The sequence below is a fragment of the Prorops nasuta genome, unplaced genomic scaffold (genome assembly GCF_024137725.1).
Source record: "Prorops nasuta isolate Cenicafe-Biocafe unplaced genomic scaffold, Cenicafe_Pnas_1.2 PNAS00011, whole genome shotgun sequence".
NCBI lineage: Eukaryota > Metazoa > Arthropoda > Insecta > Hymenoptera > Bethylidae > Prorops > Prorops nasuta.
Window position 1 is genome coordinate 2,931,430 of NW_027116808.1, and position 27,112 is coordinate 2,958,541.

The 27,112-nt window shown below is 40.0% G+C and overlaps 2 protein-coding genes across 3 annotated transcripts in view; one reads left to right on the forward strand and one right to left on the reverse strand.

Annotated features, from left to right (window-relative positions):
* Positions 1-23,899, forward strand: Fkbp14 (peptidyl-prolyl cis-trans isomerase Fkb14). The gene is made up of 4 exons (XM_066733607.1): positions 1-371; positions 21,255-21,418; positions 21,519-21,631; positions 21,929-23,899. Exons 1-4 carry the CDS (start codon positions 16-18, stop codon positions 22,118-22,120), a joined length of 825 nt encoding a protein of 274 aa, XP_066589704.1. The 5' UTR covers positions 1-15; the 3' UTR covers positions 22,121-23,899.
* Positions 23,900-24,003: 104 nt separating this feature from the next.
* Positions 24,004-27,112, reverse strand: part of Fhos (Formin homology 2 domain containing) — an 80,177-nt gene continuing 77,068 nt past the window's right edge. The window contains exons 28-29 of one of the 2 annotated variants that reach the window (XM_066733432.1): positions 27,021-27,107; positions 24,004-25,356 (exon numbers count right to left, since the gene is read on the reverse strand). In XM_066733432.1, coding sequence (XP_066589529.1) covers positions 27,052-27,107 — 56 coding nt within the window. In that variant the 3' untranslated portion in view covers positions 24,004-25,356; positions 27,021-27,051. The remainder of the gene's footprint in view (positions 25,357-27,020; positions 27,108-27,112) is intronic. The other variant, XM_066733431.1, reaches the window with a different exon arrangement.

Here is a 27,112-nt window from a genome sequence, read left to right on the forward strand (position 1 = left end):
TTCGTAGCGGGGCCAATGAGACGGCGCAATGTGGCGTTGCTCGCTGTCCTTGTCTGGTTCGTGGCCGAAGGCTGCCGCTACGACGTCGCTACGTGGAGGATCCATCCACATCCAGTTGCTTCCGAGCATCCGGCACAGTTGGAACACACGATGGCTCTCCTCGGCTCGAAATCCCCGAGTGTCGTGCTCGCGTCGTGCCAGCTCGCTCTGGCCCTCGTCTTCACGGTCCTGGCCCTTGCCCAGGCCCAGTCGGACCTCAAGGTCGAGAATGTCTACGTGCCGGAAATCTGTGACGTCAAGTCGAAGAAGGGGGACCAGCTGACGATGCACTACACCGGTAGATTGCAGGATGGCACCAAGTTCGATTCAAGGTCAGTGACACGGTCGTAAATAAGTGGCCGTTCTTGCTTTGTATGTATGGCTTTCTTCTATGCTGTGTGTATATAAGTACATGTGTGTATTTGGAAAGTGAAAGCTTCTGGGGAGGCAAATCGGAAACGGATTCTTCAGGGTTTTTTTTTATTAATTAATGCAATTATCCTGTGGAACACGAGTATCCGTAACGACTCCACTGCTTGACGTAGGTTTTCCGGTTTAAATTTCAACCCTCTCACACCGCGATACTAATTACGTCTGGCTTTTGTCGCACTCGACTCAACCAATGTGTACTTGAAATTTTCTCCAGCTACATATACATATATATATATATATATATATATATATGCAGTACACAGCTTATTTTATCGTGGAATCGCGTAGATCTCAAACTGCTCGATCACGTGCTCGCACGTCGAGGATGTCGTTATCCGGAATAATTTATTATTCCTCGCAGTTATAACGGTATGACTACGGTTTATCGATCCACGCATCCTCGAGACTCAACGTCAACTGTTGCTCAGCGATCCCTTTAATAGTCAGGCTCGTGCGATAGCCACGTTTCGATGCATCTTAGTGTCAATTTTAATTAATTATTCATTCTTTATATACATATATATATATATACTTATTTTTAATCCACGTAACCTTGCAGCCTGTGAATAGTTCAGCCTCCACACTTGACCTTCCGAAGAAGTTAAAGAGGGATAGGAAAGAGTATAGCCACTGCGTTAAAGCAGAATATTGGCAGTCGAGTGAAAACTCGAGTTATGAGTGCTATATACAAAACTTGGTAGCGAAGGATCGAGGGAAAGAGTGAAAAATTGTGTCAAACCGAGAGAGAATTTTCTCTTTCGTGGATGACGTTGGTTTTCGTGTCCTTGAGTCGTAGAAAATGAGCCTCTGGACGAGAGAGGAGAACCAATTGGCCAGGTTTGAAAATTTCTGGTCAGGTTCTGCGCGCCTCCTCGAGAAGAGGTTCGTTCGAACGATTAACGGTACTCGTAACGGCTCTCTCGAAACAATTTAGTCGGGCCCCGTGAGGCCTACCATTATACGAACCCTCGATGTGTCATGATATATATATATATATATATATCAGGAACCTGCTGCTGGAGGCCAAAGGGATACATAATTGGAACCCTTTAATCGTTTCAAGGACTTTTCCTATTTACTCGAAAATAATAGTCCAAGGTTCTCCAGTAGGAAGAGTTTTTTATGGTCCACCAATTAGTCTTCCTAGCACCGGATAGATGTGCTACCGAGCGAGTGCAGGCGGTTGGATGGACGGAGATGATAATGTTACGGGAGAGAGAGAGAGAGAGAGAGAGAGAGAGAGAGAGAGAGAGAGAAAAAGCGCGGGCGTAAGCGAAATGGACGGCTAGCAAGAGCTAGTGGGAACACCGCTGGTAAAGAGTACATTAAAATCTCGTTCTGTCGTTTTCTCTCCGTAAAACAACGCGATCCAACATTGAACTTGACGTAAAAGCGAATTGAAAAGGCTGCCTTTAAAACGACATCCGCTTATTTCCCCTTTGCCCCGCATCTCCTACGCCAATAACATTATCTCTCGTCTACCTATTAGGAACGTTTTCTTAAGCGTCTTGGGAAGAAGAAGACATTTTACAATGTTTATCCGTTTTGGATCATTCTACACCGATTGGTATGCTATAATTTCATGCGTGTCGAGTAGTCGCGGAGATGATAAGGAGCAGACCGAAGAGTGATAACGTTATCAGTCACGACGGAGCATCGCTTGACCCGGTGGTCCGTTATTAAGAATACCACACAGTGGGTTCAGCTTTTTGGAGGTTTTAATGTTTTTTAAACTGAGTTTAGGGGGGATGTAGGACGTTAAAATGTCGAGTTTTTGGCAAATGAATAGTTGACTGATAACATAATGATATGGTTCATTAAATGTGTAATTAAGGTGAATAATTGGTTGGTTTTTTGTGGGGTCTTCAGAAAGGACGCGATGGATCTATTTTAGAGCTTATCGATGTGTTGAATTTAGCAGAGGTCATAGGTAACCAGTGGGTCTATATGGATTGTATTTTAAGAAATTCAGAACTGTGTCGAATGTGTTATGAATCAGTTTGTTTAGGTTCATGGGCTTTTCACTGTAGGAATGATGTGATAGATCTATGGCAGCAGTTAGTAATCTCTTGAATGCTGCAGAGGTCATAGGTAACCAAAAGATCCAAATGGATTGTGTTTTAAAAAATTCAGAGTTGTGTCCAATATGTTAAGAATAACCAGCTTATTTAGGTTCATGAGCTTTTTCTGAATCGAGTTTCGAGATAGAAATGTAGAACCCTCAATAACAAAAATATCCCCAGACATCCTTAAAACACTTCGAGTATATCCACACGTTTAATGCATATGCTGAGAATATCCCCCTAAATATAACGCGCTATCACAGACGTTGAATGGTTAAATATACCGAAAATCGAACTGCTGATTGATAACATTATTATATAGTTGATAAAATATATAATTAAAGCAAAACATAATTATCGTCATTTCTATGACTTCATGAAAAACAAAAGATATATCTTTCTGAACACTCGTTAAAACCCAGCTTATTCGAGTCCACTGTCTTAATCGTTTCCCAAAATGAAATCTCGAACCAAAGACGAAGAACGATCATCAAAAATCTAGCAATTAATTAACTATACACCAACACAAGTAAGAAAATCGTATAATCACAAAAAAAAAATCATCGGTAATTTGTACCAGTCCACAGAAAGTGACGAGACGGATCTATCGGAGCACTCGTGATACAATGATTACGTTATGGAACAATAATAATAAATCGTATCGTAATCTGGATGTGGGACGACAAGAGGGTTGGAATATCGCGAGTTTTACGAGGCAATTTGTAGCCCAGCACGTATAGATACTTATATGCGATATTATGATACGATTCTATTACAATAGGCGAGCGCATTCAAGCGTGGCGAACGTTACATTAAACACAATTTCCAATTACACTTTCTTTCTCTCTCCACCCTCGCAAGCATTCGAGCTCTTTGTTTGTCGGATTTTCCACTCGCTCGCTTTTTATCTTCGCGACTGAAACCTCGGTACCATCTTCCACCAATATTGTCACTGGGGGAAAGCTTGTAAGATTCGTAGGATTATCGGTATGGGGACTTCGTTAATATGCATTAAAATACATTCGTCTCTGGGAACTCTAACTGCACATTAAAACGATTAATTAACAAAAGCGAGAGATCTCTCGTCTCTTCTGCAAGACCCGTGAATTTAAATTTTAATGAAGAAAACCTGAGGGAGCATTCGTAAAGAATCCATTTAAGATTGGACTGAAACTACGCATAGCTTTGTGGTCTGTTCATCTACATAATAGGTTTTGCAAAAAGATGCTCTTTTTATTCGACCAAGATAATCCGAATCTCTCGCTGCAATAAACACTGTCCATGTATATATATATATGTAAACCATTTCTGGTCGTGGTAGAAAAAGCCATGCAATATCGCGAGTAGAATAATGTTAGTTATTGCTGTGGGTGTATGTGTAGGGTATATATACGTATGCATGTACTATATTTAACAGAGAAACTTTCTGCTCGAATGCCTGGCGTAACGTTACAGCGAAGCAAAGTGCTTTTCCCTGAGAGTTGAAGCGACCAATGCGCACCGGTAATGTCTAAAACTCTTCTAAATCCACAGTGCTATCGAAATTTCGATATTCGACTAAAAATTAATTGCACGAATCGCTTAAAGTTAACAAGAGCCAATTTGCCAAGCATCCTGGCGAGTTTATCCTTCGGTTACGAGCCAGCAAAAATCTAATCAACATCAAAAGTAAGTCGAGATAAGAATACATATATATATATACCACTCTGAGCTTTTTTCAGACAGTTTAATGACGTTTGCGGAACACAAACTTCATTTTTAATTAAGAAACAGGACTTGTAAAATATTCTCAGCTGCGTAGGTCCGTAGCCATTCCAGATTTAATTAGTGCGTCGGCAACTCTACTCCTTAAAGTGTATGTGTGTGCGTGTGTAAAAATAAAAGAAGATAAATTTAGCTGAAACAAAGAGACTGGAGATTTCAACTTTTCTCTCGTTAATTCTCAAGTGTTTTTTTTCTCTTCCTGGTCTATTATTAGCCTATAATTAATTAGGGAATTTGAATGAAAAGAAGATTGGTCGAAAATCTGTCCATTTGTGTGTATGTATATGCGTGCCATTATTCGATTGTATCGGAGCACTGTGCTGGTGCTCTTGCTTCGTTACGCGTCGATGTTAATTAAAGCACGTTTACCTGGTTAATTAATTGTAGCCATATAATCGAGCTTGATAAACCTGTTTTTAAGATTCTCAGCTACGTCGACGCTTACACTACGTCCTTCTGCTCATATATCGATCTGGGATTACAGCATATAGTTATATAGCTAGCTTTCCCAGCCGGATATTAACGACTGGTCAAAACTGGTATTCGTAATCATTAATTTGAATTTATCGAATCTCCGAAATCAGGATATCCAAGGTCGCAAATTATTTATTGCTAATCTTCGTTGTTGTTGTATTCACCCTGGAATGGCACATGTGCAGTAGTGTGTGTGTGTGTGTGTGTGAAAATGCATCTATGGGATCACACGAACTTCATTATTCGAGTCGATCCAAAGAAAGGGAAAAGTGTGTGTGATGATAAAAATGTCTGTGGAAGTATTCCAGTCAAAGGACACTTTCCCAGCTGAATATTAACGACTGGTCAAAACTAGAATTCGTACTCGTTAATTTGGGTTCGTCCAATCTCCAAAATCAGAATATCCAAGATCGCAAATAATTTACCACTAATCTTCGTTGATTCTGCACAACGCCATACGTGTATAGTGTGTGCATGCGTATGTGTGTGTTAGGATGCAACCATGAATCACACGAACTTCATTGTTCGAATCAATCCAAAGAGAGGGATCCACCAGCGTGATATCAAAGATGTCTGCGAAAGCGTTTGGGAGTCGGAGGAGAATGCCCGGTCACAGGTTTCAATTAAGTCGTATTGTTCGTTATAAACCAAATACAATTTCCTCCATTCAACAAGTTGGTTTCCTTCGGCGCCTCTGCATATTTACATTCGGCGTTCTCCAATTTGCATCTGGCGAACACAAAGATTCTTCTCGAATGTTTGCCACAGTCCACAAAAAATAAACAGGATAATTGATTAATTAAAAAATTACTTTTATATATACGATATACCTGTACCTATATATATATATATATATATATATATACACAACAAGTTATATCGTTGGTAAAATTGAACGCGTTGGACTCGCAGCTAAAACGTGTTTTCGGGGTGAGATGGAGAATGATGGTAGAAAGCAGACGTCAAGACTGATTATTGCTTCGTGACAAAGAAGCCAGCGTCGATCGCATGGCAGTCAGGTTCGAGTCGAACGCCCTGATGAGATCACGTTTCACCTTGAGTTGCGTCCTCATCCTGCATATCAAGGAATTAGGTAGACCTCCTGCGCAGTCGTCAATTATATCCTATAGGATATCGTGCGACTTTTCGATAAATAAATAAGTTTCTTAATTAACCAGCTTCGAGGTATATATATATATATATATATATATATATATATACATATACAGATAGAGAGAGAAGAAGAGGATTTTTGCTAATGAAACATTCAGTGCTTGGACGAGGTCGTCTTGAGTTCCGGTGCAGGGATATATCCGCTTAAATGCAGACAGGACGATTAAAGTTTCAAGGATTCGTGGTTGGTCCTGCAGGAATTCTGGCACGCAGTGCCTGTTTCCTGCGAGATTCACCGCGACAAAGTGATCTGCCATGCTCTCTGGGCTAAAAGTCAAACGGACTAAAAAAGGACTGCTGTGGTACCCACACTTGCACACGCTATATATAGAAACGAACAGAATTTTCCATCAGCTCCCAATGACCAACTTCTTGGTGGATCTAACGATCAAACGATAAGTCGCATGACGCATGGTCGGTCCTATGCGAGTTGGCAAAGATTCGGCGTGTGTAAACGGCAGCAGAAATTCGCCAGACCCTGGCCGGACCATGGGAAAGGAAAAATATAGCTACGGGACCCGCTGAGTTCGCTCCCGTGGGATATCACCGGTAGCTTCCCACTGGCTATAGTTTATAATGCAATTTGCTGCTGCTCATCGATCCTATACGTCAGTTTCATCGTACCAGTTGCACTATTTCTATGGAGAGTTTGTGTGTACAGTGTTCTTTTTACTCTTTGGGTTTCGCTGTGTGTATATATGTGTGTGCGACAATGGAAGAACTACTTTGATTAGCGGTGAATCGTAAAAGCCAATTGCATATCGCAGAGGTTGGCTGCAGGAGCAGCTGCGAATTGTCGTTGGCTTCTCGTTGGTGTATGTGTGTGGTAGTGGTGGGAAGGATTGGAGGGGGTGATGGGGTTTGACTTTCCCAGAAACTCCCTCCACCCTCTTTACCTTTCCCTCTGGCAGGCAGTAGGCACCTCTCTGGTGACTCCGAAATTCGCACGAAATAATTAAGAGCCTTCGCAACGAAACTTGGCCTCTTCCTCCCTTCTTCCCTCTTTTCCTCATCCTTTTACCTCTCGCGAGCCTCTCCTCTCCGAATTTAAGCCTTCCACCCGCGCAAGGCCACTTGAAATATTTACCAGCAACGATCTTCAGGATGCAGTCGGTCTCGGCGAATTATTTATTCCTTCTTGCTAAACTAAATCGATTAAAAGTTATTATCATGGTGATGTTTTAGGCTGGTCGAGCCTTCTTCTTGTTCTTCGAGTGTGGGAGGTAAGGGGATGAGGAGTGGTAATGGTGGGGGAAAGCTTCTCGTGGAGAACTTTTGCTACTTTCGGACACGTCGTTTCTACGAGAGAATAATCCATATGAGACAATGAAAAGGAAAAACAGAACTCGATTTCCACTTCTCGCGAACTTCTCCTCTTCGAATTTAAGCCTTTAACCTTCTCAAGGTCACTTGAGTTTAAAATTTATTCTTTCCTCAAAAATAAAATCGATTAAAATTTATTATCCTGCAGGATTTTGTAACCTTGCAGAAAACCTCCGTCACTTTCCAATACCCTACTCCTACGACAACATCAATGTGAATGCGAAGCAATGAAAACGAAAAGCAGAACTCGATTTCCACTTCTCGCGAGCCTCTACTCTCAAAATTTAAGCCTTCAACCTCCTCAAGGTCACTTGAGTTTAAAATTTATTCTTTTCTCCAAAATAAAATCGATTAAAGTTATTATCCTGCAGGATGTTGTAACCTGGCAGGAAACTTCCGTCACTTTCGAACACGTTACTTCTCCAAGAACATCCATGTGAATACGAAACAATGAAAATGAAAAGCAGAACTCGCTTTCGACTTCTCTCGAGCCTCTCCTCTCAAAATATAAGCCTTGCACCCACGTTAGGCTACTCGAGGACTGTAGCGTGCCTCAACAAATTATTTATTCTTACTCCCAAAACTAAATCGATTAAAAATGATCGTCGTACAGGATGTTTCAGGCTGATCGAGCCTTTTTCTTCTTCGGGTATGAAAGGTAAGAGGACGAAGGCTCGTAATGACGAGGGGAAAGCGTCACGCTGCGAACTTCCGCCACTTTCGGACACGCTGCTCCTGCGAGAACATCCATATGACACAATGAGAACAGAAAGCAGAACTCGCTTTCGTCGAGTGGTAAAAGTTCGTAAAGTGCCAGCCGGTGTAGAAATTATATTCTCTAACGTCCTCGTTTGATTCATCCGAGCGTTCTTACTTTCCTTCAGCCTCCCCCTCCTCCTCCTATGCTGAATTTCGACGAATTTTTCGGTCGCTCCATCGATAGCTAATATTTTCGTGTTTCTGGGTCGATCGTCCTGCCCGCTACTTTCTACGCCTTTCATTTTTCTGGCACGCTCGTACCCGATACTTAATAAGGTCCGCATTCTTTAAACCCCGCTTTCTCAATACAGTTACTTCGCTTTTTTATATCAGTTTTTTCGTCTTACAAACATACCCACGCGTGATAATCGCGAGACACGAGTTTTGGTTCGGGTCAAGTTCGATATATTTGCGAGTGATAATTGAAATTTAAAGCAAATAAGCTTTGGGTTTCAATCTGCATTATTTAAACTTCTTTTTTATATCAGTTTTTTTTCATACAAGCACATACCTACGCATAATAACCACGAAACATGAATTTTGGTTCCGGCGATATTCGATATATTCTTGAATAATAATTAAAATTAAAAGTAAACTAACTTGGTATCTGAGCAAAGCATATATGTACTTTTATGTAAATGAAAAAATGGAAATAACGTTAATTATTAATTCCCATAATGTGCTATGTGTACTACAATCCTCTCACCCCAATCCCTCCCGTAATTCATAACTAATCCATTCGATAATGAATTTCATATTGGCGATTTCTCGTTACCTCGATATACGCATACACATAAATCAAGCAAGAGAGAAAATTGGATGAAACCAGTTCGATAAAACGTCAAAACGTTTATTAGTAACACTCCACGTAACCCAGTGTATTAATTTCCCAAGTACACGAAGAGAGCAGAATAATTCATTGTCTCTTCTCAGAGGACAATGCAGAAAGAGATCCAGAACGGCTTTGTCCTGCTATTTGCTTAAGGAAGAAATTAATCCAGGACGAAGGTTCCGGAAATGACGTCTTTAACGTTGTTACTGAACTTTCGTCAAGAGCCTTTTCAAGGTACCAGGTGGTACCACCCTATCGAGATTGATTAGACGTACTGGACAGTTAAAAGGGTCATTCCAGAAGATAGCAGAGTTCATATATATATATATATATAGCTGCTATTTCGAATCTTTCGGGACGATTAATTTCATGACCGTGTAGCCTCTTCAGCATCGTAGTTCCGGACGGATCTTGGAAAAAGCGATGTGCCCGAAGGAAGAAAAGAAATTGGGTAGAGGTTGAACCGGTTGAAGGGAGTCGTAGAATGAGAGAACGAGTCACGGAAGCTGGGAAATCGCTTTATGAACGCGCTGACGAGCCGGGATTGTTACCCTTCGGGCTCTCTCCTTCGGCTCTTCAGCGAAGAACAGCCTGCTGGGACTGCATCGAACTCGCTGATAGACGCAAATTGCAGAGAAACGTTATTGCCCGTAACGAAAGCTCGTCGTAGCTACGTGAATGTCATCGGTTCGCGTGCTGCCGCCAAAGGATATCGCTCTGGTAGGAAAAAAGACTGTGGGGGGCGGGGGGGGGGGGTCCTAGGAAATTCCTCTTCCCTGAACCGGAAAGGCCAATCGATGTAGTGTTCCGGAGCCTTTTCGAATCCACTGGGACTCGTTCGAAAGGCCATCCTGTAAAATCTTACCAAATCTCAATCTCTTCTTCTTTCTGACATTGGAGAAAATTTCAATTACTGTATATATATATATGTAGGTTTTATACGTCATTTAACTTATTTATAGCTTATTGCCAAGCAAATTCAAGGCAGCTCGCTGTCGTTGCCTCGAGAAAGTGCATGGAGAAAGTCGGTCGTATATATTGTTATGTTCTTGGTATGTGTGTGTATGTGTGTAGTGTGTGAGCACGAAAGACTAATTTGAGATATAAAGCTGCCTAAATTCTCTATTTGGTGGAGTCGATTAGAGGGAACGAGTTGCAGTAACAAATATTTTGCTCCACTGTTTAGAATGCAAACTATGCGACACGCTGTTAAAGCACAGCATTGCTTCGCTATATAGTAATTTTCGATAACGTTAGCACAAATTTTCGCTGCGCTTTGCAAATCGATATCGCGTACCGTCGAGTATAACGAATCGAACGTCGTTGCACCACGTGTATCAAACGGCCTAGTGGAATCATGTGTAAAGTGTCTTTTCAAACTGATTTATTTCATTCGCATTTTTTTTTCTTTTTGAATAGCAAGAACGTTTCAAAAAAGGATATGTGAATATTCTACGTAACGTTTATTTTAGTCGTTACTTTTTTAAAAATAATATTTTTTTCAAAATTAAAGTTTAATACAAATTTACCCAAGCTAGTTACACCCTGACAGTTTTATAAAAAGAATTTATTTTACCTTTATAAAATATTGATTGAAAAAATATTTATACGTACAGATCAGTTCAGTTCCTCTTATTACGCTTTTTCGAGGTACAGAATGGACCTCGTTCCATGTATATACAGCTTCCACAAACTTATATATTTGTTCCTAAATCTAACATTCATTTTTATTTTTATACATACCCACAGATAGATTCCTGTAATAGTGAAAAATTGGAAGAAACATCCACAGAACGTTCCAAGGATATCAAAATGTCCTGTATAGAAATTTCGTGCTAATAGATGTTGGACCCTGTAGTGCAATTCCAGTGAGATTTTCGAGAGATGATGTAAATGATGTAAATACTGTGTGCAAGGAGGGGGTCCTTTCGCGATTGTCTTTGGTACATACGTCGGTACAACGAGACAGGTTATTGTCTCGCAAAAGGCAATTCAAGCGCTGGCACCATCCCGAGCTTGCTTAATGGCCGAGAAATTATTTCCCCGCTAATTAACAAAGCTGACAGGCTTTCTCCCTCTCCGTCGTCGCGCCTTTTCAACTTTTCGTCCTTTTCCCTTCTAGATCTGCCAGCAGCCATAATTAAGCCACGCTAATATAGGGCAATTCAGTTCACTTGCATCCTTTTGATGCGGTTCCTCCCTTGCGAGAACAAAGGATCTTACCCCCCCCCCCCCCTCTAACTCTCCTCAACCTATAAATAATTAAATGACGAATACATTTGAAACTGGAGCAAAATTCCTGCAACAAAACCAACGATTCCAAACCCAATGTCTCCATCCCACTTCTCGCAGAAAATTATCATCGTCAATTGGCAAGAAAAATGCGCAACTTTCTCCACAGTGATTTTTTCAAAATTAGACGCCCTCGACTTTAAATCGAGTCCCCCGTTCAAATGAAGTGGGAATTATGTGGGAATATTGCCGGCAGGACTTTCTCGTTTCCCGGAAAATAACTCAACGCGAGACAAAGGAAAAACTTGGAAATAAGCAAGTGGTAATGAAGAGGAGAGCACCGAGTGTACTCCGCTCCATTAGGAGTCTCGTGAAAATCTTTCTCGCGTTCCTCCCTGCTTATCGCGTAGCTATTCGCGCTGTACAAACTGCAACTTTTCAGGATAGTTATAACTTGACGCGCGCGCGAAATGCCTTGCTTCGAAACGATGGCTAGTGGCAACTCAAGGGTCGTTTCTCAGTCGCGCGTTACATCCCTAAGGACACATGAAATCTTAATATCCCTTATTACCTCGCTCTACTAATTAACGGCTGCGGCCTCGGGCCATAACAAATTTCGCGTTTCGGTGCTCTTGGTATACAGTCGGTTAACCAAAGGGGATTATGGGACGCTTAATGAGCAATGAGATATAAGGAGAATACGACGATGATTAATAAATATATCTTTTGTAGGAACATGAATATTTTTGGATCAGCTATATATGTATAGGGATTCATTTTTAGGATCAATTTGAACCGTTGGTTTTAGACCTTATATAGGACCTTGAATCCTTGGAATTAAATAACTAGATCTGTGTAGTTATGGTACGCTGAATAAGTAATGAGATATAAGAAGAACATGGTGATGATTAATAAATATATATTTTCTGGGAACAACATTTTTGGATCAGCTATATACAGCGATCCATTCTTAGGATCAATTTGAACCGACGCACTCGGACGTTCCAGGGTCTCGAATCCCCGGAGTTGAATAACTAGCAAAGAGCGAAGGAAAGAAGTCCTAGCAGTACTTCTTGCCGATCTTGGCCCCTTCCACCTATATACCTAATCTCTCTGGAGAATTGCACTTCGCACAACTGTGCGATGCCAGATCTGGAAGTCACAGCTCGATTCTCAACTGGTACTCAACACTCCCTCCCTTATACAATTTATATATATATATATATATATATGTATACAAAACGTTAAACAGAAGTTTCACAACACCTTCACCATCCCCAATTACAAAGTGTATTATCTTCGAATTGAGGATAAATTTTGAGAAAAAATACAGTATATGAAAATATTTTCACGCTTGAATTGTTGTAGGTACGTGTGCACGGTATAGATAAGGGAGAGCTTTAGGGTATACTTTTTCGGTTTTATCTTATCACGCGAGGTAGCATTGATATCTCTACGGTAGACTCGTGGGAATATTGGAGTAGCTGTAAAGAAAGAAGATAATGGAAGGGAGGCGATCATTGTTTCGTAGCTTTGTATATCATTACCAATGCTCTGGACGCTTTGCGAAAGCTCTCCTGTAAAACGATAAAGCTCCGGAGGTTATCGGGAAAATTCAGCCAGCTCTTTTTCTTGCCGGTGTACGTCCTGGCTAAAAATAAGCGGGGGTCGTTTCACCGATAAATTTTGGCGCAGACTTGGAAATTAATATGGCTCGAGGGATATTAGTAGCTGTTGCTAAAATGTACCCAGCTGCGCAAACCTGAGAGCTCGCAGGTGCTACTTGCTTCGCGTTGCTCATAGGACCTTATTTAGGATCTTCGAGTCACGTCAGGACGAAAAAACAGGATGAAGAAATATGTATTGTATCAGGAGGAGCCAGGCGTTCGTAAGTTATACGGTCAACGTCGTTATATCAAGGAGAAACTAAATGTTATCTAATAGTGATCTAAATGAGGTCTAAATTGTAAAAATATCAAGAAATCGTTGGTTTTAACTTCATTTATATGATTGAAAATAGTGAATTTTGATTAAACGAATCATTATTTATTTTCATTAAGAAAACTCAATCACAGTTTAAGAATGTAGTGATATTTTCTGAGAATAAAGAATAGATGTAGTATATTTTACTATTAAAACATTTTTGTTTGTAATTAATTGTTGATTATTTTTGAAAATACTGTATGTATAAATTTAAAGGATGCTTGAAATCATTTTAAAGCAACTTGCTTCACGTTCAGGACCTTATCTGAGAGTTTCGAGCAACGTCAGGGCTAAAAAAAACACACAATGAAGAAATATGCATTGCATCAGGAGGAGCCAGAGTATACGTGTGATAATTCGCGTGTGTTATACGGTCAACGCCATTATCAAGTGTATATATAAATTTGCAGGCTGCTTGAAATCGATATTTTAATCGAGTAAGCTCAAACGTTCCAACTTAATCGTGCTCGATCCTGTACAATTACCATATGTCACAGGCCGTACACACGTTCTTGCTTAATTAAATACTTCAGGTTTAATTAAGCAACGCTCACGAGTGAGAATGCCACTGCTCTGCACCCATATACGTGGTTTAACCGTATTTAACGATTTGTTTAACTAAGCGTAAACAGACGTGGGAGCCTTTCACAGTGTACTACCTTATATATATATATATATATATATATATATATATATACACATACGTATACAAAATAAAAGTAAAATTATTATTTATCGATAATTGCTATAGGCCCTTGAGACTGCGAAAGGAAGAAAGAAAATAATTCGATTAGCCGTTAAATTTTGCCAGAGAAACTCGTCGTCTCGTTATTCAAACTACTTCCTTATCAAGCAGATTTAATTGAACTTTTAGGAGCATTGGTGTTAAAGTATCGATTATTTTGCAATCTATATCTATATATACAGTAGAATCTTAACCTACCTTTCTTATTAGCATTGTTCTTTTTCTCTCTCACTCTTTCTAACATATAGTATTATGACCCAATACGAGAAACTCAAAATAAACTGCATTACAAGAGTTGCAAAAATTCATACTTAGTGCTAACGAGTTCGTCTTCTTAAATTAATTAAAACATTTCAAACAATCTTCCCATTTGACTTGATTATCGAAAAAATATGTGCATTTCTTTAGGAAATCCAGCCAATAGATTTTTCCAACGAGTATTTATCCCTTTATACATATACGAACCGATGGAGAACACGGTACAAAAACAAAGTGATATTTCTTGTTAAAAGAAGCGTCAGGAGCAGCGGTTAATTATTAATTTCAAGTGGCAGAGAGCGATACAAAGTACAGCATCTATATGGTTTTGTCATGATAAAAAGAGAATTCTTTGCAAAGCGTAATGAAATATTTCTATACGAAAACGGTATAATTAATGTGCGTCGGATAAATATGAATATTTCAGAAGCACGAGGCAAGAAACACAGACGTAAACTGTAACAGCGGTTCAAGAATTTCTATCGGCGCACCCAGGGAGCTTGGATTTTATTATATCGGATGCTTTTGACAGAATTCAACACTAACGGCAGCCAACTCGCTTATACTTGTAATTAAGTTTAGAGAACTCCAATGAACTGACGTAGTTATGCCATCAAGTGGAATTGGGAGGAACGAGAAGAGTGCAAGATTAACGGGTCGGGGGGTTTTTTCCCCGAGAAACGGAATGATTTATACGCCTTGGAAGAGATCCTTTGGTTTTTGCCCTTATACGGGAGGAAGCTATCCGTTCTTCGATTCGGTTAAACGTAATTTATGGCTGAATCGTGACCTCCATTATTTCCAGTAATTCAATGTACATAATCATGGATATCTGCTAGTATGAGGATTCAAATATGCTCCCGATAGATCAGCTTTTATAGCGAGCTGTAAAATTTCCTGCTTCGGTGCTCATCGCTCTGTATCCTTTATCTCGCTTAAAGCTCGAGAGAGAAAGAGACGGAGCGAGAGGATAATTTTTTTTTAAAACACCCTGTACCTCTCGCGTGCATCAACAATTTTCTCTGTGCCCTTGGAACTCGAGGCATCGTCGGTGGTTTTAGTTTGATGAAACGAAAAGTGCAAAAGGTAAATGAGAAGGGAAATATATATATATATATATACATAGAGAGAGAGAGAGAGAGGCGAGGGGAAATCCATTTGAGCCCGTATTGGAATATTACGTGGATGCATTTACCTTTTTTTTCTATATATAAAAGGAGACACAAATTGAAAACGTTGCACCGCGATCGATACTCTTTTTGATCCCATGCTTCATTAGCGATAGTAGCTATTTGCAAATTATTTGCGCGTGATAATGTTGTAACCCGAGTGGAGCTGATGGAATATCAAACCGCGGCGGCTTGTTACCAAGAGTTATTAAGCTTTTTGCGAGCTTACGTAGGACGGGTCAAGGATCGAGAATGAGATTTTACGTCGCTAGATGGATTTTTAAGATGATCTCTCTCGTCGAAGATCCTCTTTCGCTGTTTCACAGCGTTTAGCGACGAAACTCGAATATCCTGCATCGTGGGATTGTTTTTTAACGCTGTTTCACGGATGTCAAGATTGTGCATTCTTCGAGGGTCGTGAGATATTATTTTTAGACAGTCACGGTCTCCGCCCCTTAATTTCTCTCCTCGTCTTATGCACATATACATATATATATATATATATATATACATAGTGATCGTTAAAAACTTTGCTTACTTCGATGATCCGATTTTCGAATAGCAAACGCGACGATTTAAGAAGGAAAAATGATATTCCCCACTGCCATAAGTTAGACATCTCGCGGAAAACGCATGCTGCAATTCCGTACGGTAAATCTGCCATGCTCGTAAATCGCTTTATGGAAATTCAGCTGGAAGAATTCGTATGCTCCCGAGCACTTGAGTCGATCCTTAATATACTCTTGGGGAAATAATTCCAGCACTTTTGCTGGATACTCTCTACACACATACACACACAGTTTTGAGATCCGGATAACAAAGAATTAACAAGAAAAATGAATGAAACAGCGCATATGAAGGAAAAAAAAAGAAATGAATAATTGATAAGCTTCGAATCCTTGAATTCGCAGCACCGATGCTCTCGCTCGAACACGTACGTAGGTCGATAAGTTTTTCTACGAAATTTTTGCATGAGATTATCGAACCTTGTACCTCGATCATTCCATTGCCCATGGGGCCTGAAAAACTTGCGCAATTTTCTTTTTAATTGAAACGATAAAAAAGCCCATATTTGTCCTTCTCGATTAGATTACTCGCGGGAAAGTGGATTTTTGTCGTTTTTCGTTCGATATTGCAGTGGAAATTATGGCGTGCGCAAGGCGGAGTATCGCGGACAAGCACGATTATTGGCTGAGCGAAAAGCGCAGCAGGTGCAGTTGCACACTGTAGCATCAATCCTTGATGGGGAGAACAAGCTGGAGATTTCATCCGGCAGAGGTTGCTCCCCCTCCCCCCCTTCCCCTTCCTTTTCCCACAAACATGACACGTTCTCTAATATCTCTGCAATTTTTCCCCTCCCCCCTCCCCTTTTATATTGGTACCATCCGCATCGTGACGAATCCAACGTGTTTATTAATAAAAGCATCAAATATATATATTAAAAATTATCCTTGCTGATTGAATTTGGCTCGAGCCAACGAGAGACTTTTCCTATAGACCCTGCATGGATGGACGTTTCGAGGGAGTGTCTAAGGATTTCCCATGCGGGGTGTACGTTACGTTACGTTACGTTACGGTGGACCATGAAATATGCAACGCTATCTGGTAGCAGAGCCGCAACACTCGAGCGATGCTCACCCTATTTCCAAGCAGACACGCTCGGTCCTTCCCATTCCTAATCCTCCCAGGCCTGTTTCCCTTCTTCTTCTTCTTCTTCTTCTTCTTCTATTTCCTCCTCTTCCTTCCTCTTCACCCCCTATTCCATCCCTTACCAAGAGATCGAATCGATCCAACTGCCCCGACGTGACCGTCGATCGCGATCGCAATTCTACCTGGAAACTTTTCCTTTTCTTCAACCACTAGTATATATATATATATGTAGGATACTCCAGCGAAACTTTAATATCGCACCCCAACCCCCTTGCAATTTCAAGCCCGCTTTAAAAACGACGAAATAATGCGACTGGAATTTTATTTATCCCAGCAGTGAACAGTGTCAATAACAAGTCCGGCGAAAAGTTATTTTTTGAATCGTCGATATTGAAGAGCTGCAGTTAGTATTTTCTGCTTATTGCCATATACACACTCTTTTTTTAGTTTTACAGCCACGGTGCAACGTTGCACTCCGGCAATTTCGATCGGCCTGGTCGAGCGATAAACTAAATCGCTGGATCCGTGTTTACTGGCGCGATGCAATTAACATCGTTCAGGACGAGGTTGGGTGATCTAACGAGCTGCGGTGACGTCACACACCCCTTCTCTCGCTGCGATAGCTTCGATCTCTCGCGGTCGTTCGTCATTCAAAATGCACCAGCCAATTATAAATTTCGCGTTGACGGATAAGTGAAAAATGTATACAACTGATCCGCCATTATGGCCTTGCGAGGCAACTCCTGAAAGCTACGTGTATAACGACTATATATATATATATATATATATATAGGTAACTCGCGTCTTTCACGACACTTGGAGGAACTCCAGCCCAACTGGATACCCTCCTGCCTCCAACCTGGACTGTTTCTCGCAGCTACAACGGCGGTAACAGATAAGGGGGCACGGACTATAAATTAATTAGCCCAAGTCGCTAAGACCTGAAAGCCGCTGCTTCCAAAAGGGTATACTGCAGAGGGAGGGGGGAAAGGGCTCTATCTAAATCTGCATTAAGCCACCTACCGAGCGCAGACGAAATTTACAACGAGCCTCCGACTCCCTTCATTCCTCAACCACCACCACCATCCTATCCTATCCTACTTCCTGACTCTACTCGGTACACCTGCAGCCGCTAAGAGCCCGAAGCTCGACCCTAGTCCCGTCGCGTCGTTAAGAACTACCCTTTAACTTCCCTCCAGATCTCCCAAGATCGACGCTCCTGTCCAGAATCCACTGGAGAACATCTCAATCCCCCCACTCCTCCTTTTAAGTTGAATAATCTCTCTTATCGGAATTCATATTTTCTACCGAAGGTCTTTTTAACCGAGGCTAATTAAGAGATACGTGGGGTTTTCAGAGGTTTTAGATTTTAAATTTTGATGAGAGGTCTTTCTAGATCTGTGCTTTTGATCAGTGCCCAACAGAGGATTCTTCAACTCCTAAGTTGGATCATTTTATTTATTAAAATTAATATTTTTTATGCTGAATGCTTTAAACCGAGACTGATTAAGAGATACGTGGGGTTTTCGGAGGTTTTAGATTTTAAATTTTGATGAGAGGTCTTTCTAGATCTGTGCTTTTGATCAGTGTACCAGAGAGGATGTATTATACTTGTTCTTTTAAGCTGATTAATTTTACTTAATGGAATATTTAATTTCTGCGAAAGGTGTGTTTATTCGAATAATTAAGACAAGTATGAATTTTTGAAATTTCAAGATTTCAACCTGACTTGAGATATCCCAAGATCTACGATTCTGATCGTATAACAGTTTTTTACCTTTAAGTTTAATAATCTGTCTTATAGGAATTAATATTTTCTATGAAAGGTATTTTTAACTCGAATAATGAAAGAGAACCTGAAATATTAAAGATTTTCAGATTTGGCACTTGTGAATTAAGATTTCTGAAGATCTACTCCCCCCCATTCAGTATCCAATAAATAATATCCCACATCTCCACTCTATATAATTAAAATAATTTCTCTCATAAAAATTAATCCATACATTCCACCTAACCTCTATTAAACTCAATCGACGAAAATATCATAAAATTAAAAATGTCGAGTTGTCAGGAACCGGGACAAAGCGAGGCTGCAGACTTGTTATAAGCCTAACTCGAATTGCTGAAGAACGAGTCATTCTTCACCGACGTTCCTCCTCGTCCCTTAACATCCGAAGCGGGGACAGAGGGACACGACGACATCGTGTAATACCGTAGCAGAGCGGCTTACGTATGCTATATATATACATACATATATATACGCATTCGTAAGATATTCATAAGCCCCCCGTCTCGATTCACGCTCTGTCGACAAAAGCTGTCCCAACGACCATGCTGCTAGTCGCATATAAAGAATCCAAGCTACATCCACCCTATCCCGCGAGAGAAACGCCGTTTTCCGAGAGCCACCCCCTCCCCCTCAACAAGAAAAATTATAAAGCTCTTCCTCTCTATATACACACACACACCTCCAATGTATTAATGTATGCCTATGTGCTTGCGAAAGCGATGAATAAATTAAATGGAAAAAATGTCTCCACATAAGTTTTTAATGGGGAATAATTTTCAAGAATACAGGGGTGAAACTGTATATGATAATCCAGTGCCTTTGCAGGGTCCCACGAGGGAATTACGAGGTGGGGATGAATTTTTCGGCGGAGAATGCTGGCTTTCCAGGAAATTCTTTATGAATGGTTGGAAAGTCCCTTGCTTCTCTTAGCGTGGATGTACTCTCCTGTATATATATATATATATATATATATATATATATATGGTATATACCGCTTATATACTCGCGGTTTCCGATACGTAAAAGGGCCACGAGGGTTACGGGAGTGGTTTTCGGCTGAAAGGAATAAATTTAAATATCGCCCGGCTCTTTGATATGTTAACGAGTCCTGCTAACTCCGGGCCAAAGGACTCGCAAAATTCTTTGATAACGATTCTTCCGGCCATTCTTTTTTCCGGTCCAAGGTGGGGATGGCGTATATATATATATATATATATTTATCCCTCCGGACAGCTATATCGCGCGATTTATGCTTTTGGACCGCTTTTCCACTTCCACCTATATATATAGCTATAAGCACCTCTATGCAAATCGTATAGCAAAAGAGCCCAAATTATGCTCGCTCATGGCTCTATTGTTTTCTATTCCATCCCCCCCCCCCCCCAACTAGCCAGTTTCCACGCTCGAATAAAATTCTCAACCACCCCCTCCCCCCTCTTTCTACTGTCCCGTAACGTTCGCGATAATTCAACATTTTTACCCCGCAACTTTGCGTTTCAACGCTCGTTGGTCCGTGGCTTCCGTTTCAATTCCAAAGTGACTAGATATATTGTGTATAAATATATAAGAGAGTCTTGACGAACGACACGAATGATGAGGCGAATCGAGCGAAATTCATTACCAACGTCATTCGTCCCAAAGTTTATTACGATCGTGTCCGAAAATTTCACGAGCGAACCACCTAATTAATCGGATCTCGAGAGAGTTTTACTACGCCAGACTCCAAGTTTTACGAGTGTTTTCCCGGTGGATAAGCTTCGGCACAAACCGGAGTGTTTATCCGCGGACGGTTTCGAGATGGCACGTGTTGTTATACGCCTCGGAGTTTCATCAGTCAAGAGCGCTGTAAAAAAAATTGAAAAGAAGGCAGGGCACGTTCGAAGACCTGACGTGCGACGAATGAGCACCCTTCTTGCTTGTCACGAATGACCTCGCGTCGCTGGGAGGAAAAAACGACGCAATAAAAGCAACGGTTGACAGAGAAACAAATAAACAGTGTTTTATTCTCCTTCGCTGTATTTTTTATTAATAATCGAGATTCGTCGGAGAAATTCGTGGTAAAAGGGCCAAATTATCGCCGCGGACGTTCGACGAATCGATGCATCGAAAACCGCGGAGGAATGAGATACCAGTCTGATCATAGTCGTACCGTAACTACTTGGGATTCCCCGGGCTGCTCCGTCCTACGCTAGTTGGCTGTTACTACTGAAACTTCGTCCAACGCGCGTGTTCTCGACATTTGCGACTGCACAGCTGGCTTTGGCACGCTCGAAAGGTGCATCCTCCTTTTCGAATCTCGCCCTGTGGAACCTTCGCTTGGCAGCTGCCACTCAACTTGGCGAACTCGTCAATTCCTGTCCGTAACAGCAGACCATGATCGCTGCCTTTATATCAGTGTATATACTTCCGGGAAACTCTGACACCTATCTTTCCGAATTTCCACCTTGGGGCGATGTAGATCCTATGAGATTCCAACATCTTTGAATATTATATATATTTAACATTTTTGTTTGTAATTCATTCGTAAAACCCTGCATATATTAATTGCAAATATTTTCTTCCTTCACAGTTTGGACAGAGACAACCCATTCACGTTCCAATTGGGTGTTGGACAAGTTATCAAAGGATGGGACAAGGGCCTCCTAGACATGTGCGTTGGCGAAAAGAGGAAGCTCGTCATTCCTCCTGAATTGGGCTATGGCGAACGTGGGGCTGGAAACGTTATTCCTGGAGGTATATATATATATATATATGTGTGTATTTGATCATAAATAAATTAGATTCTTCAAGATTGGTGGTACCAAAACTCAACGAACCTCGTGTACAATTTCAGGAGCAGTTTTGACGTTCGACGTGGAGCTTATCAACATCAGCGACTCACCTCCAACTGCCAACGTCTTCAAGGAGATCGACGCTGACAAGGACAACCAGTTGTCGCGCGAGGAGGTGAGGAAAATGGCAAGAAAATTTACCATTCCTTTCCGTGGGTCACTCTGGTGCTGGTCAAACGTCTCGAGAAAGATTTTCAAGCTTGACACTTGTTCTTGAATCTTGAAAAATGTACTTACGAGTCATACGTAGATTTAGGCTGAGATGCATGAGTCAAATGTATATATATATAACAGCATGAGAAACGAGACCAGGTGATTGGCGTGCACGAAGGAAGGAAGGATGGATCCGAGGTGTCTTGGAAAATATATTTTAATAATAAAAATCACTCGTGTGTATTTTTGCCAAATCCAGGTCAGTGGATACTTGAAGAAACAAATGCTGGAGGCTGAGCAGTCGAACGCTGCTGGGGACAATGAAGAAGTGAAGAAGATGCTCGCGGACCACGACAAACTCGTGGAGGAAATTTTCCAGCACGAGGACAAGGACAAAAATGGCTACATCTCGCACGACGAGTTCAGCGGCCCAAAGCACGACGAACTTTGAAGCTGCCCCGACCCATTTCCTTTTTTCCTCAACATCGCGCCGACACGTGTTCACCCCTGTACAAAAACGGCCCTTCGAGTCTTGCAAACTTCCAGGGAGAATCGAATCAGAAACTTGTCATCGGAAGCAACGTAGTGGAGATCCAGTGAAATCATTTTTTATCGAGTCAAGAGGAATCATCGGGCTCTCGAGGATCATTTTCCAAGGACTTTTACCTTGATTTTGAAAAGCTGAAACGTCGTAATTCCGCGAACAATGCCCGAAGAGAGCTTGATGAACCGTGACCTTCTCGAGGTCCTCGGTGACCTCGTGAAATCCGCTCAGCGTGGATCCTGGCAAAACGCGACGACATTCCGACGCAATCACAGCACACTTGTACATTAATAATGTAATATCAGAAAAAAGGAGAATGACAAAAGTGCACGAATGCCTGTAGAAAAGTCGTCGAGTTTATCTCAAACATTTTTCACGTGATTTTGTGCGCGAGTAGTTTTTACGCGTGGCGAGAGTCTCCGGAGTATTTTTTTATTAGTCGCTGGAGAATTTTGAAACTTGGAAATAATTTTCTTTTGAATTCATTGGTTTTAATTGTTTTTACTATATATGCAGCTATTTGTAAATTATTGTTTATATTTAAATATTTTTTTTGTAAAATTTGGGGTTTTATTGTTGCAATTTTAACGTTTACATATTTTTATAAATAAGCAAAAGTGTTTTTTTAAAATCGATGAGATACACTTTGCGAACTTTCATGCGAGTGATATATGTGCGAGCCGATGTTTAGCGATAGTATTAGTGGCAAGAGAATGTTCATTTTTGAGAAAAGTGGATGACGAGAGTGATTTTTCTACACAATTATAGATGTTAGTAATTATTAATAATACTAATCGTATTTGCCGTACGGTGCTAATCATGTGCGAACGTTCCCTCACCCCCCCCCCCCCCCCCCTCTTTATGCTTCAGCATCCTCTTCCTTTCGAAGATCCTGATCCTGCAAACTCTTGCTCGATACTTGCTTGCCAGTGCTTCGTGGAGAACCCATTTTTAATACAATCTATATACCTATATATATTATACATACCAAATTAATTCCTTGTATGAGTTTACATCCTTGAAACTCAGTTTATAAAATTTTATGAAGCACTGTCCTCTATTTCCGTTCCCCATTTCAACGTCAAAGGTACGCGAGGCGTAACTCGCTAATTTAACGAAACTCTCCAAATGCGAAAAAGTGCCAAAAATTCAAGGGAGACGTATTTTTTTTATCGATACCTAAAACTGGCACCGAAGGCTAAGAATCACCCTTGCTAAAATTGGCAAGTTTTTGTTTCACCAAAATCACAACGAGATCAAAGCCTGGAGTACCTTGCTTCCTAAATATTTTACTAAAATTACGAATAATTCGCCAATGCTACCAATACTGATTTAGATAATCGATTACTCTATGTTTTCTACAAGTATCTTAATGTCCGAATATTATGGAATTAAAAATCAATGAATTTATCGTTTATTTTATATCATAACTGTGTTTGTTATGTACGCCCGTTAATCATGAGATTTGTAATAATTCTAATAATAAAAAAGTAGGGATATATATATGTATCTCGAGTGGTGGCAACGACCACCTTGACGCGGTTAAAACTCCCTGTAGTCGCTACTATCATTATTACATTTTAAACTCTCATTACGTTTTTATTACTACATTATATTATATGTTGTTAAAGTTGGACGAAGGTTAACAATAAATCGTGTGTCTTGAGCACAGTTTGTTATAAAAAGGACGTCGTTTATCATTTGCTATATCTCCTCTGCATCATGGTATAAGTGAAAATAAAGCGAGGTATTAATTTTTAGGGTCTGGAGGGAAATTTAAAAGCCATGAATAACTTGGATTTATTTTATTTCAATAATTATCTTCGCAAGAAAGCTACAGTAACAGCGGCTACGCATTTCAACAATGCGTCATTATCCGACAATTGCATTTATCGTTGTTTCTTACATTCGAACGCAACATACTCTTAAAATTTTTCTTATTCTTCACATCGAGACTCAATTTTCCTCGTCGAAAAATTCTTTAAAAAATAGAGTTGTGCTTTAAAACGATGTGGTTCGCTCGAAATTTGATCCCAAACATTATTTTCAAGGCACGAGCTATCGATGATAAATTTATTAAAATTTTAGGCACTTTACACCCTTCTAGACGCATTCATCATGAATTTTTATCACTTTTCGTTTCTTAAATACTTTTTCTTGATTCGGAGTATAAATTTTGTATATATATATATATATATATTATATATAATTGCTTCTCTATCATTTTATATCATTAAATTCCTGATTCGAGTTTCGAAGCTCAGAATGAGATTACAATTTGAAAATTGAAATGACTAATTTCGAAGTAAGAACTTTGAGAGATATCCTTGCCTCTTTGTATTATACCTCAGATTCGCATTATTCTTTATTTTACACAGCGGGAAGAAAGGAGAAAGTTGGGAATGAGCGTAATTTGCTAAGTTGCGTGGACCAACTTTTAGCACAAGCTGAAATGGAAAGAGAGAAGCAAGAACGTATTTCTTGTAAGATAAATTGGCAAGCTTCTTTCTTTGATATTGCTATTAACGAATCTACACCAGCTTTTCTGCACTGTGGAACTGCAACTCGACGAGTACCATTGACTTCCTTTAATCCAGGTGCAACAATATCTCACATTAACCCATTACGTTCCATCATTGATAAAAAAGCTCGATTCCAAATAATCGAATTACCAATCACGTGACAAGCTAAATTATTGCATTATGATTATTTGCACTCCTATAATGGATCAAAGGGAAAACGTGCATTATATATAAAATTGTCTAAGCTGTGTGCTCCGCAAATAATTTTTTTCTCACAACAAACGGATAAGGGATAATTTTGGCAAGAATATGAACATATAGATATCACGCTTATAATAAATCTACATAAAATTTAATTTCCTATATGCACGGTCATAAAACGACTTTTAATCATCTTCCAAGGAAACACTTCGAATAGGCGAAGTTTCAATTGTTTCTAGATCCTTTGCTTCTTCAAACTGTCCTTCCAGGTAAGCACAGTTGAGTAGAGCAGTAGTGGTAGTAGTAGCAGTAGTAGTAGTGGTAGTTTGGGTAGGTAGTATCACAGTCAGTAACCCTTGATGTAAGCGGCGATATGCTTTTTTTCCTCCTCGGAGAGACCGTTCTTCAGGGTCCTACGTACTAAAAGGTGCAACAAAAAAATTACTACAGAAAAAAAAAACTAGATGGACGAAAAATTTCATGCAGCAAATATTTCACACACATGCTTCAACATTCAATCCTAAATATTCTTTAAATCGAGCAGTCGATAATTCATTAAAGCACTAAATGGAATTTTAAACCTTCCAAAAAAAGCTGAAGCTGCCAAACCACAGAATACTCGTGCGAATTAATAGTCGAGTACGAATCTGGTCTGGATTCGTCGATTAAGGAATAAAGAAAGATCGTGATCATAGCTATTTTGCCCGATGGCGTTAAACATTTATTGGAAATATAACGGCGCAACTCTGCAGCGTAACACGATAATTTCTATCGCATAAACGTCAGAAACGAAGTCAGTTAACAGCTTCGTAACCGCTTTACGAGAAAACCAAGTATATTCTCGGCTTCATTCAAATTTTATTACGTATTCCGAAATAGGTTCTCCTCGATCTTGAAGAGTTTCCCCAGTGGCTGTATAAGTAACCATAAAGCGTCTGCGAAACAAAATCATTTTGCATAAATCTGCTTTATAGGCAAACTATAATACGGCTCTGCCATTTCCAAAAGGCAAATCAATTCTGCTAATCAATTCCTTTGATCCCACGATAATTATGGGATTCGAGTCAAAGTTGAGAATGAAGAAAATGATATTGAAATATGGAAGATATTTGAACGTCATTTAGTAGTTTACAATTGGAAAACATGAACTCGTTGGTTACAATTAATAATAAATGAAAGAGAGTACAAGAAAACAAAAGTGTAATTATAATCTTGTTCGTTTTCAATTATTTATAAGATTATTTTTTCCAGTAGCTGTGTAACAAAATGGCAAATCAATTTTTCTAATCAATTCTTGTAATCAATTCCTTTAATCTCACGATAATTATAGAATTCGAGTAAAGCTCGAAAATGCAGAACATAACATTGAAACAAAAAAGCTGTACAAACGTTTATTTAATAGAGTGGTTTACGAGTAGAAAAAAAAACAATGAACTCGCGGGTTAAAATTAATAATAAATGAAAGAAAGTACAAGAAAACAAAAGTGTAATTATAGTCATGTCCGTCTTTATTTATTTATACGATAATTTAGTTGAGTCCTGCGAAGAAGAAACACGGAATTTCTTTATCACAGAGTTTGCGAGTCTCAAGAATATTTCACTCCACCCCCTCCCCTCCTCTCTCTTGTCGACGTGTTAATTTCTTGGAGGTCGAGTCGACTCTTCCCTCGTGAAGCTGGAGTTTTGCAAACTGCTTCGTGCTGCAAATAAGACTTTGCATTGTTGCTAAAAGGTAGCTCCTCTTGCGGGCATTGGCAATAACGTTGTCGCAGTGCCACGTACTTGCAGTTTCGCGATGGAATTGGCTGAATGGTTGCATCGTCGGTTCGTTATAGAAGCAGATAATTGCTACGAAGCTTGATTGCTAATTAAAAACGAAGCTCGAGCGTGAATGAAATAAATATTATTTTTGGACCCATTAATGCGAAGGTTATTAAGAAATTAATTAGGCTAATTGTTCATGCTTGTGCAATGCTGGAATAAAAAATTATCAACTATATATATATATATATATAGATGTGGCAGAGGTAATCATGCAGATAAGAAGGAAAGAAAGACGAAATTGGAGGTGTAAACCGGCGAACCTTTGTAGCAGAGGTTACAAAGCATGATTCTTCAAGGTAGATAACCCTCTGGTGTAGTGTTGTTCTCCCTTGTGCGTGAACGTTTCACTATT

Excerpts from the sequence above, each read along its gene's own strand:
- Fkbp14 (XM_066733607.1), top strand. The coding sequence starts at position 16 with ATGAGACGGCGCAATGTGGCGTTGCTCGCTGTCCTTGTCTGGTTCGTG. Across the intron at positions 372-21,254 it reads GGCACCAAGTTCGATTCAAG|TTTGGACAGAGACAACCCAT; the intron begins GTCAGTGACACG and ends CTTCCTTCACAG. Across the intron at positions 21,632-21,928 it reads ACCAGTTGTCGCGCGAGGAG|GTCAGTGGATACTTGAAGAA; the intron begins GTGAGGAAAATG and ends TGCCAAATCCAG.